The 12480-nt window shown below is 46.2% G+C and overlaps 1 protein-coding gene across 1 annotated transcript in view; it reads left to right on the top strand.

Moving 5' to 3' along the window:
• DNAH9 (dynein axonemal heavy chain 9) overlaps positions 1–12480 on the top strand; it is a 397093-nt gene that overhangs the window by 267170 nt on the left and 117443 nt on the right. The window contains exons 49-50 of the mRNA XM_045293291.1: positions 5687–5806; positions 7845–8033. Of these exons, the coding sequence (XP_045149226.1) occupies positions 5687–5806; positions 7845–8033 (309 nt within the window). The remainder of the gene's footprint in view (positions 1–5686; positions 5807–7844; positions 8034–12480) is intronic.

Genomic DNA, 12480 nt, shown 5'->3' with positions numbered 1-12480 from the left:
TATATATATTGTGTGTATATATATATATATATAAATAATCACAAAACCAAACTCACTGCCATAGATTGTCAATTCCAACTCTTAGTGACCCTGTAGGACAAAGTAGGAATGGCCCCTGTGAGTTTCCAAAAGTTAACTCTTGATGGGAGTGGAAAGCCTTATCTTTCTCCTGAGGAGCAGCTGGTGGTTTTGAAATGCTGACCTTGCAGTTAGCAACCCAATGCATGACCCCTATGCCACAAGAGCTCCTTATATAGTCAATTATATATGTATATATCATGAATATATACGGAAATACACACACACGAACTTTCACTTCTATACGTACATTGCAGACAAATAACACCCATGCTGCAAATTGGTCATGGTGATGAAAGAGGGTTTTACAAAGTGTGAGTAGTCAGAGTGCAGACGGAGCGCACACCCATGGCGACATGAGTTTATGGATTGCTAGCTTAAATTCTACATCGAGAGATGCTTGTTCCGTTACCCTCACAGCTAGTCTCTTTATAAGGGAAAGATGCTTGAGTGAAGCACCTAAACTTCTGTCGATATGTTTGTTTATAAGCCCAGATGTTCACAGGTCCGTTTACTGTCAAACAGGTGCCGTTGCTGCAACAATGGCCTTTTCCAAAGAGCGGAAAATGCAAAAGGCACCTTCCCAGGGAGAAGACCCACCAGCTAGTCCCGTATTCTGCAGTCTCTCCAGGAAAGAGGGCCACCGGAGCTGAGTTGCCAGAGATGCTTTCCTCCAGTTATTTTAACTAACAGAACATTTGGTGCAGAGGGAATGTTTTCTCAATACCTTTTCAGTAGCCAACATTCACATGACGTGCCCAGTCAACCTGTGAAAGCAGTAAGAGTATCTTTAAAATACTTGGCTACCTCGGGTTTGCACTGCTCTTTTCTGCCAAAATATTTTCTGCAGAAATGTCTTCTTGCTTTTAACAGTCGTTTTCCCCTCCTCTGTTTATACACCTGCCTACTAACATCCCCTACTAATCACAGACGAGAGAGGCAAGCACCCTTTCCTAACCTGGAGTTAAGCCTAAACTCCAAAACCAAACACATTGCCCTCAAACCAAATGCAGCTCTCATGGACCCTCTAGGACAGGGTAGAATTGCCGCACTGGGTTTCCCAGAGGGCATACCTTGACCAAAGCAGACAGCCACATCTTTCTCCCACAGAATGCCTGGTGAGTTCAGAACTGCAATCTTTCCATTCACAGCCCAGCGCTCCACCTGCTGTGCCACCAGGGCTCCTTAGACGGGTATGCAGGACAAGGAAAGTCTTTTCTGTCTGTCACTGAGGCGCGTGTATTGCCACCCTCTTCACATTTGTAGGGTTCTTCCAGGTAGAACATTTTATATTCAGGATACATAAAATGGAGGATAAAAGCCCATTTCAGAATAGATTCAACTCAACTCACTGCCATCAAGTCAGCTCCGGCTCATAGTAAACCTAGGGGACCAGGTAGAACTGCCTCTGGGTTTCTCAGAATGTAACTCTTTATGGGAATAGAAAGCCTCATCTCTCTCCCTCAAAGCACCTGGTAGTTTTGAACTGCTGACCTTACAGCCCATCCCAGAACCCACTCGGCCCCCAGGACTCCCTTTCAAAATAGATTATGTAATATAATTTCAGGTTGGTTTTAGATGTAATAGAAACATGCAGACAGATTCATAGTAGCTGTTTTCTCTGGGTGGTAGAATTTGGATGGATTTACTTTTTATCTGCATTTTCTAGTTTTTCTGCAACACACATAACATTTTCTGAAATATTACAAAGCATAAAATGAAGATTGGTTTTAAAGCAAATAATGCATTAAAAATCATTTTATTAGGGCTGTAATGCAATTTTCAATGAGCATATGAATACCCAAACCAAATCTCATTGCAGTTAAGTCAGTTACAACTTGTAGCAAATTGTGTCAGAGTAGATCTGTGCTCCATCGAGTTTTCAAAGGCTGATTTTTCAGAGAGAGATTGCCAGGTCTTTTTCCAAGATGCATCTGATTGGACTTGAACCTCTAACCTGTCTGTTATCAGGGAGTATACTAACTGCCTGCACACCTCTGCATATGACGACAGATGAGTACAAGAGAAAATGCCAAATAGGAAAGACCTGCCCATGAAATGCAACCATTCTGCCCTTTTCATTCCTGTCTGTTTCAGCTGGTTGTTAAGGCAACATCAGCGCTTGCTACCAAGGGGCTGAAATGTGTTTTAGCTGACCTGCACATAGTGCTTGAAAATGATATAATTAATGGCCAGTATTTGAAACAGCAGGGCCTTTCATGCAAGAAGTCTGATTTCAAGACCATCTTGAAGTATCTGAAGATTGGAGGGAAGCAGCGGCTTCCCGTTCAAGGGGACAGCGGCGCTGCACGTGGCCATTGCCCCACTTCTTTTCCCAGCACTGAGATTCCTCTGATCCAGTCACCGTATTTGCCTTGCCTCTAGCCCGTGAACGTCAAATGAATTTATCTGTCTACTGTGCCAGTGCCTCTCTTTCTTGGTGCAGCTAATCCAAGTGGTTCACCTTGTAGTAGGCAAGAGGAAGATCAAAATAATTAATCCCAGTATCTTTCTAATAGATTGGTGGCAACTGTTTTCCTTTAACCTAATCTTTATTTTTGCAGTGTCTCGGTGGCCCAAAGGGTTAAGTGCTTGACCTACTAGCTAACAGGTTAGAGGTTTGAACCCACGCAGAGGTGCCTCGGAACACCGGCCTGGTGATCTGCTAACAAAAGGTCTCATCCTTGAAAATACCTATGGACCATATAGACCACAGTATGACTCTGTAGCCGTGGGGTTACTGTGAGCTGGAATTGGCTTGATGGAAAATATCCACCAGGAGATTCAGGCCATTGCGTTGATGCCTCCTCATTGCCACCGACAGGGCAGGTTAACACTGCCCTTCCGCGTTTCCAAGACTGTAACTCTTCACGGAGTAGAAAGCTAACTCGTTGGTTAGCAGCCCAGCATGGAAGCCCTCCCCCACCCAGGCTGCTTTAACAACAGCATCACCTTGATCTCTGGATCCACCACACAGGCAGCTTTCTTGGAGCCCCAGTTTTAAAGATGCAACTCTTACTTTTTTCCTTCCACCTCCCAACGTTTGTCCTCATTACTCCCGCTTTTTTAATTTGCCCAAACACCTGCACTCTGTACTGCAGCCGTATTTATGTGTCCCATGCTCTGTCTCGATGGACTGATTTGAAACACTGAAATCAACAGATTCCATTGTCGTTCTTTTGAGCATATTTCCATGATTCATTGCAGATCTAAGTGGTATACTAGAAGTTCATTTTTATTACCAACTTCTGCCTGCCCAGTCCCCACTGGAATTTTCACTTCCCTTCGATTGCTTATTTGTTTTCTCTTCCATTAATTCTTTTGGCATAGGCTCGTGTTGTTTTGTTTTGTTTCAACTCTATATCCAATTCAATAGTCCATAGTGTCCCCATTTGTCGCCCATGGCCTTTGTTTCCCAATCCTTGATCCCTGGCCCCAGTCAATGATGGGGAATGGACGTGGTTCCCTGATGTCTTGGATTGGCACCCATGGTTTCTGGGCCTCTTGCCTTCTCCTTCCTTGGCTCCTTCATTTCTTTTGTTGTGCCTCATTCTCAAGTAACCTTCAAGAAATGCTACATGAGAGGTAAATCTGTGTATTACAGTTTGGCAACGTTTTTATTTTATTCTTACTCTAAGTTACCAGGAATCATTTTGCTGTGAATTTAATTCTGAGTTGCTTCCCCATGCTCCTCAGTTGGAACACCTCCAGTGAAGGGAGAAATCTGGTAGGTGCCCTGTTGTTTCCATCTTTCTGGACCTCTTTTTACCTCTTTTGTCCTGCTATCTGAAATTTTATATTGAAGTGCTTAGCTGCCATTCATTTCTATTCTACTGTGCATGGCTCATAGGAACCTATGTCCTTCAGCTCTGTAAATTTATTTTGTATTATTTCTTTGGTAATATCCTCACTTTCTGTTTTCTATCTAGTCTTATTTATTGGACTACATATTGACTTGGATGTTGGGCTTCATACATGGTTGCTCTATTTCTTATCATGTTTTCATATATTAATCTACTTTCTATAAGATTTTCTCCAAATTATCTTGTAACCTTTTCCTTGACTATGTTTTGCTTTGATTTGTTCTACATTAACAATCATGGTTATTTTCACACCAGTATTTTTACTTTGCATTCTTCTTCTTTTTTTAATTTTAATAAATCATTTTATTGAGGGCTCTTACAGCTCTTATAACAATCCATACATCAATTGTGTCAAGCACTTTGTACATGTTTGCCATCATTTCCAAAACATTTTATTTCTACTTGAGCCCTTGGTGTCAGCATCTCATTTTCCCCCCATCCTCCCCCCATCGTGAACCCTTGATAATTTTACATTTTGTTTTCATATTTTACACCATCCACTGTCTCCCTTCACCCACATTTCTGTGTCCACCCCCCTGGGAGTGGAGGGGGGGTGTATGATAATTTTTGCCATTGGTTCCCCCATTCTCTCCCTTCTCCCCCACTTTCCCCCTACCCTATAGTATCACTACTCTCATTATTGGTCCTGAGGGGTTTATCTGTCCTGGATTCTGTGTGTTAAGAGCTCTTATCTGTACCAGTGTACATGCTCTGTTCTAGCTAGATTTGTAAGGTAGAACTGGGGTCTTGATAGTCGGGGGGGGGGGCGGGGGGGGGGGGCATTAAAGAACTAGAAGAAGGTTGTGTGTTTTGTTGGTGCTATACTGCACCCTGGCTGGCTCATCTCTTTCTTGTGACCCTTCTGTGAGGGGATTTCCAATTGTCTGCAATGGGCTTTGGGTCTCCATTCCATGCCCCCTCTTTGCATCAAAATGGTGGTTTGGGGTTTTCTAATACCTGATCCCATCAACACCTGTGATCATATGGGTTGGTGTGTTTCTTCCCTGTGGGCTTTGTTGCATCCCTCCTAGATGGCTGCCTGTTTAACTTAAGTTAAACCGCTTTCCTCACCACATAAAGGAAACATAAAAGAAAAATAAATGACCCTAGGACCATGGGTACGAATAGTCAATACCTGTGCCTCATTTGTCAAAGAGCCCTGGTGATGTAATGCTTACCTATTGGACTGTTAACCACAAGGTCAGCAGTTCAAAACCACCAGCTGTTCCTCAGGAGGAGGAGAGGCTCTCTACTCCCACAGAGAGTTGCCGTCTCAGAGTCTCGTGGAGGCCAGTTCGACCCTGTCCTGTGGGGCTGCTATGAGTAAGCGTCGACTCAGCGGCAGTGAGTTTGGTGTTTGCTTCGGTGTCTTGTTGCCAGGCGATTAGAACTCATTTTCTCTCCGTGTAAGGAGAGACAGGGTGTATGCGCCCTTGCCAATGGATGGGGCATTGGGAGAGTGAAAACTCAGCTGTTGCCTTGGGTCAGGACAGCTTTGGACTTCCTGCCACTGTGGGATCAGGCTGAAGCCATCTCATCTGGGACTCCACCCGAGACCCCCCCTTGCTGGGCTTTCTCCCACTCCAGGCCCTGCACCTCCCATTTCTGTCCACTTCCCACCAGGAGCACTTCCTTAAGTCACTTACGCATAAACCCTCTTCACAGGGTCACATTCTAGCACACAGACCTAAAAACCTGTCACTTAGACTGAAATGACTGATAGCCCTTTTGTTTCTTTCGACCAGCACCTTAATGAAAACCTGGCCAAACTCACAGCCAAGTTTGAGAAGGCAACGGCAGACAAGCTCAAATGTCAGCAAGAAGCCGAAGTGACTTCAGGCACCATCTCCCTTGCAAATCGCCTGGTGAGTGAGCCTTGGCAGACCCAAACTTTAATTATATTAGCAGAGCTTGTCAAGTGCCACTAAAGTGCAAAATATATGAGCGTGACTTAGAATCGCTTTGTCTTGGGGGGAATATGAAAATGTGCTGCAATGCCCATGAATCCTGAGCAAAGTGTAGCTGCCTAGCCTAATCAGATCCAAGAAGTTGCCTATGCAAACAGGAGCATCAGCAGCCCAGACAAGACATGACCGCGCTTGTATGCATGTATACCAATGAGAGGAAGAATAGAAGATACAGCTGGGTATCTTACAGACAAACTCGGAAATTTTGTCTGTGTAATGTTTGTGTGATAAATCTGGGTGTCATCAGGATTTGGGATTGAAAGAGAAACAAAAATGAGATTGATTAAACATTCCTGAACACACACACACACACACACACACACACACTGAACACACACACACACACTGAACACACACATGTACACTGAACACACACACACACACACACACACACACACACAGGCTCTGGCCTTCCTTACAAATATGTAGGAGGGCCAGAATGAAATGCTTGTCTTATGTCTATTGCTGCATAGCAAATTACCTTAAAACTTAGTGATTTACTTTCCTCGCCAAAGAAAGGAAGTGGAATTGATAAATTTTTACCTCTGTTTCAACCACCATCTAATTCTGTAATAGAGCCAGCTATTTTTCATTTCGGGGTAAACTAGTCATAGCCATCGCGGAATGAGTAGCCCCTGGAGAAGAGCCTCTCCTCCCACTTTGTGAGGGTGCCGTTGTTTGGTGAACCGCTGCTCCCCACCGCTGGAGATGGTCGGCCGCGCGGACCGTTGGGTTTGGAGACAGCACCTCTGCAAATGCACAAGCATGTGATTCCGTTTCCTGTTTGGTTTCCAGAACTTAGCACAAACGTCTTCGCTTGGCTGGACTGTTCTTTAAGTTGGACCTCCGGGAATCTGCTCTAGGCATCAGGACACGTAGGTTCTGATACCACCTGCCTCTACCGGAGGCCCTGGTGACAAACTTTGCCTCTGTGGCCTCCATCTTTATCATCTAAAGTGGATGTGTCAGGGCAGAATGCGGAACGGTTAGGTTGGCCAAACCCTAAGGTCTCTCCCAACTTGAATATTCCATGATGCCATCTTTCAAGATTAAAAGCATATTACATGGTCATAAAAACAGAGCCTAAGCTCAATGACTAACAGTCCACCTTAGGGAGACACCCCTTCTCGGGATGTCTCCCTGGAGGGGACAGAGCAGGGTGAGGCCGTGTTTTGCCGAGTCTGCAGCACTTTGCTCACCCCTGTGCCACATGACTTCTCACGTTGGGTCTTGAGTGCCATGTCTATCTCCCTCAATCCACTGTGGGTTATTTCTAGAACATGGATTTTATTTTTAAATTTTTCACATCCCCCAAGCTCTTGGTAAGGAACCCTGATGGCATCGTGGGCATGTGTTGGGCTGCTAACCTCAAGGTTAGAAGTGTGAAGCTACCAGCCACTCCGAGGGAGAAACACAAGACTTCCAACTCCCAGAAAGAGTTACACTCTGGGAAATCCAGTTCTACCTTGTCCTGTAGGGTCGCCATGAGTCAGAATTGGCTCCATGGTAGTGAGATTTGGGGAATAAACACTTGGTGAGGATAAGAGGAAAGTGCCTACTCTTCTAACATGTTTTATGTATCAAGCATTGTGCAGAATGACTAACAGACTTGGTCAGATTTAATCCTCACAATGACTTCTTACGGTGGGCAGTGTTCACCTCTGCACCTGGAAGGGGCAGAGCTTGCAAGACTGGATGCAAACGTTCCCACAGCCCACCTAATGCCTGGCCCAGAACAGGGCTTTTTTCACTGAAATGTTTGCAAGTAGCAGGCCCCACTGACCAATATCAGGACTGCATAAAGGATGTTCTGACTCTTCCTGCGGCCAAAAAAGAAATAAAAAGATAAAAAATGCATTCTCCACGACCTAATCTAAGCGTGCTCTCTGGCCTGCGGTGTGGTGAGACCTTTCTCCTCGCGTCTTTGAAATGGCAGGTTGGAGGACTTGCTTCTGAAAACGTGAGGTGGGCTGAAGCTGAACAGGACTTCCAACAGCAGGAAAGGACATTATGCGGAGACATTTTACTTACTACGGCTTTCATTTCGTACCTTGGCTTCTTTACAAAGAGATACCGGCAGAGTCTCATGGATGGGGCCTGGAGACCTTACCTGAGCCAGCTGAAAGTATGTATACCCTCATTGCCTCTGACATAGCTGGGTTGGGGGGTGGGGGGTGCTCACAAGGAGCTCACAAAACCGTCATGCAAATCTTCTGCAGCACTCTTGTGTACTCATTCCCATGGCGACCTGTGTGCGCTTGGGAGCTTGGGAGCTAGGAGGAAGACATGCAAGGCATGGCCTTCTGCACTGCCCCTTGCAGGCCGCCTGAAGGAAGAAGAACCCTTTGCCTCCTGATGGAGCCCCTCCATAGGAACTCCTCTCATCTGCTCAGTGGGCTGTTCCCCGATGGTCCTCAAAACCCGAGGGACAACAAAGATCTTCTGTTTCCTTTCTCTGTCTGTGCTTCTGAGCCAAGCTTTGCCCCCAGTGATAGAGAGGAGAAGGCCCCTGTCCCCAACTCCCCATTGCACCTCGTCAACAGTCCCAGAGCTGCACAGTGTGTCCCCATGACACTGACACCCCCATGGAAATTTTCATCTCTCTGTCCGACATATGTGCACATGCTTTTCCTAAGGGGGCCTCGCTTTGCTCCTGTAATGTAACTAGGAGGACTTTTCTTCCAACCCTCTGCCTATCCATTTCCCCTGGTATAATAAAGTGGGAAAATTCTAGTTCCTGACCTTGATTCTGAGCTGTGCCTGGAAGCCATAGTCATAGTGATTTCTCCTCTTGCCTTGGCGTTTTCAGAACATTCATAGTAATCTGCCCACAAATTCAGCATGTCTTATCCCTCCACTCCGTAGGTGATGCAACAGATGTGGACAGATGAGACGGCCTCAGGGAGTTCATACTCTGAGGAGCTAAGTTCATAATAACCAGCTGCAGTCGGAGTCAGCACCGAAAAAAGTGCCGAACTGAGAGGAAGGGTTATATTCCTAAACCACTTGCAAGTGCATCCTTAGAACAGAAAACACTGAGTGTGGTGGTAGTTGGGTTCCCAGATCAGCTCGTAAAATCCTGGTCACCTGTTGATGTGCTAAATAGTGGTTTAGAAGTGGCTACAGGAATAGTAAAGAAGCCCCCCAGCACCGGGGCTTATGTGTTGGGCTGCTAACCCCAAGGTCAGAAGTTCTCCTCTGCCAGCCGGTGTCTGGGCGTGAGATGAGGCTGTCTCCTCCCCGTCAAGATCTCGTCTCAGAAGCCCAGAGGGGCATTTCTCCTCTGTGTCCTGTGAGTCGGACTCCGTGGCAGGGTGAGGAAGTAAAGAAAGCATAAAGCTGTTCTTTTGCTCATCTTCAACACGGGCAAAAGGACATTGTTGATGGGGGAGAACAAGCAGCTGATTGAAGGAAGCTGAGGAGCGCGGTGGCAGCTTAGTGACGATTTTTCTAGATCCGTGTGGAGCTCTGAAGCAATTTTGTGTTGTGGGCTTTCCTGACAGGAGAGTGAGACTTATGGATTCATTCTTAGAATAATGTTCTGACTGCAGAAATAAATAGAATGCATCAACTTCCAAGTAAAGTAATTCTATTGAAATGCATTCCTGGTCCCGGGATAAGAAACCCTCCATGTTGATTTCCCTGTAGCAGTGTGCTTGACGTTTTAGCACTGGCCATTTGTACTCTTAGCAGATATGTTTAAGAGGCAACAGAGAGTTTGGAGAGGTAACTGGGTAAGAGAAATGGCAGAGAGGAGAGAGATTAAAAAGATGTGTGTCAGCAATGAAAAGCTTGCTGTAAGGAAGGTGAAAGGAGCTGAGCAAGGTCACCTTCAGCCAACCACAAACCCCCCTGGGGAAGTGCCCCTTAGGGACACAAAGAACAATGGGAAAAGTCACAGGAGTAACGTCTGGCCTGCCTCCACCTCATCCAAGCTCAGGAATGCCCAACATGCTTGGTCATACCGCGATCCTTGTCCATGCAGCCCTTGGGAGGAGGGGCCTGAGATATCATACTCAGGGTACGTCCATCCACCCCATCCTAGAGGAGCTATAGGAAGCGCGTTGGCAATGATACAGTAATTCTCCAGGTTAAGTGGGGGTTGCTTGACCTGGAGCTTTTATTTCCATCCAAATAAGAATGTTCTCTGAGGCAGATAATTTTCAGAGCAGTCCATTTGTCCATGATGTCAGTGTGGACGCCAGTGCCTGGCGCTGCTCTGTGTAATGTGCACAGGGCAGGAGCTGGAGCATTTTCTGTTGTCTCACCAGTTCGGCAAGTGGGCCAAAGCCCAGCACCATTCACCACACCTCGGAAAGGCAGCACTAGGAGTTTTATGTTTGGGGTTTTGTTTTGAGGCAGAGGCTAAGGAATGCCTCCAGGAACCGTTTTGAAAACCCCAGAATCATTAGTGTTCCTTCTTCCCACAAACCCCTACACAAGGTCTGAAGGTTATATTGATTTTCCTACTAGCATTGTGTCCCAACTAGTTGTCAAAACTTTGTGTCACTTTCCAATGTTCGCCTGTTAGCTAGATATCTTGTCCAGAATGGTTGTATACACAAGGGACATAATAACAGTATTTCATGCTAACCAACTGGTTAACCAGCTGGTCAGTAGTTCGAACCCATCAGCCACACCTATGGAGAAAGATGAGGTTGTTTACTCCTGTGAATATTTACAGTCTAGAAAACCCACAGGGGCCGTTCTACTCTGTCCCACAAGGTCACTATGAGTTGGAATCAACTTGATGTCAGTGGGTTTGGTTTTATATAATAGACAATATGATGGAACATATAGTGCACATGAGACGTACCCTTTGTAGAACTGCCACAACTAGGTCTCAGATCAATAGTTACCTTATCCCCTCCCTCAACCATGTAAACTTGTCCTCTGGCTGCCTATTAAAGTACTCACTCACTTCTATGGATTAGGAGTGAGAGCGAACCCATCCAAGTTCTGCATAGGATGAGAGGCCCCTGTGTAGACCCTGAGGTGATTAACCTGCTGAGAACAGCCTGGTCCAGTGGCACAGAAACCTGACTCTGAGCACTGTGTTTAGCTGAGATGAAGGTCTCTTGGCAGGACAGCTTTCCCTTGCTGTTGGCATCTCCTGATGACAGTGTCAGTCTTTGCTTGTAGGCCCTGCAGGCCCGGGTGGGGTCTGTCTGCATCCTTGTGGGCCATCAGATGCACATCTGTTTGCTAGGACCTTTGGGTTCTGCAGGTGGTTGAAAATGTGCTCTGCTTAGGGCTTGCCTTTTCCTGCTCAGATGAGAGACCTCTGTGTAAACATCCACCTGAGGAGTAAAAAGCTATGGGGAGCAGAACTGATTTCACTGTCCCCAGAGGAGGTTTACTTTATATGACAAGCCACGTTTTGTTGGTGGCCAGATCAAAGGGCCAGACTATCAGCAAAAGCCCAGGTCACTAGTTTGTACATGCCCCACCACAGTGGCCTTAACGGCAGCAAGTCCCATCAGGGGTTGGAGGCAGAAGTTGACAGAGATGCATATTATTACAGTTGCGCCTATAAGGGCCCCTAAAGGGACTTTCGTAGTTAGGTTTGGGCACGGGTCCTGCTGGTGGTAACCTCAGACCCCAAAATTCCTGGATCTGTTCGCTGGCCTTCCAGACTGTCCAGGAGCTGCCCCTCCCGGCCTGGAGCGCACCCTTGGGGGCTCCTCAGGAACATCGTAGCTGTGCCTTGCTCCAGCTGCTGATCTGGTAGGCTACCTTCCTGATTCGCTCCGTTGTGGGGGGTTCAGACCGCACTACCTCTCCACGATGTGACTCCGGAAATGTCCTCTGTCGCAGTCTGCTCCAGTAAGGGGACAGCTCAACACAGGCTGTTGTCAGTTGCCCAGTCCCTTCTGTGTCCCATTATCTGCCCCCAGGGACATCATCCTCCGAGCCTGGTGTACCAGCGTGGGGTCCAGTCCGGCTCTCTCTTTCTCTTCCTTCCTCCAGGTCTGCGTCCCTCCATGTGGGTGTAGTATGCTGGCCCCTCTCCCCAACCTGTAGGTCCATTTCCACTTGCTGCCACACCTACTTCGAGGGAGGGGGTCAGTTTGGCTCTGGTTGGGGCCAGCCCTGTAGCGCTCTCCTTTCATGCATTCTTCCACGTGGCCACGCCGTCCTCATGGTTTGGTGCATCATGGTAGGGTCTGCTTGCCCAGGGGAGTGTTTTTATCTTGTGGGGAGAACAATCAATATTATGAGCCTTCTTCAAACATTCTTTAACACTGTGCCCGTCTGAACAAAACAAGTAAATCTTAAAACAAAATTTTTGATCTTTCATAAAAATTATTGTTGTATTGTCTCTAATTTCTACTGCATAAGGATTTTAAAAGATATATAATAAAAATGAAATACACTGAACATTTACATCCTTAAGCAGAATATCAAAATAGTCTCTTAAATCACATCATCTAAGTGGAAAATATAATCAATGCATTTTGTACTGTAGGGCATTTGAAAGAATAAAAGCTTCTGAAAAATAATATATCAGGCAATACTGCTGTGTATGCACAAAATTAAAAAGGGAAGACAAACTTTATGGTTACTGCTTT

This window comes from Echinops telfairi, unplaced genomic scaffold (genome assembly GCF_000313985.2).
Source record: "Echinops telfairi isolate 266 unplaced genomic scaffold, ASM31398v2 ScPeMD7_2010;HRSCAF=2546, whole genome shotgun sequence".
NCBI classification, from domain to species: domain Eukaryota; kingdom Metazoa; phylum Chordata; class Mammalia; order Afrosoricida; family Tenrecidae; genus Echinops; species Echinops telfairi.
This window is presented reverse-complemented; position numbering and strand designations above follow the sequence as displayed.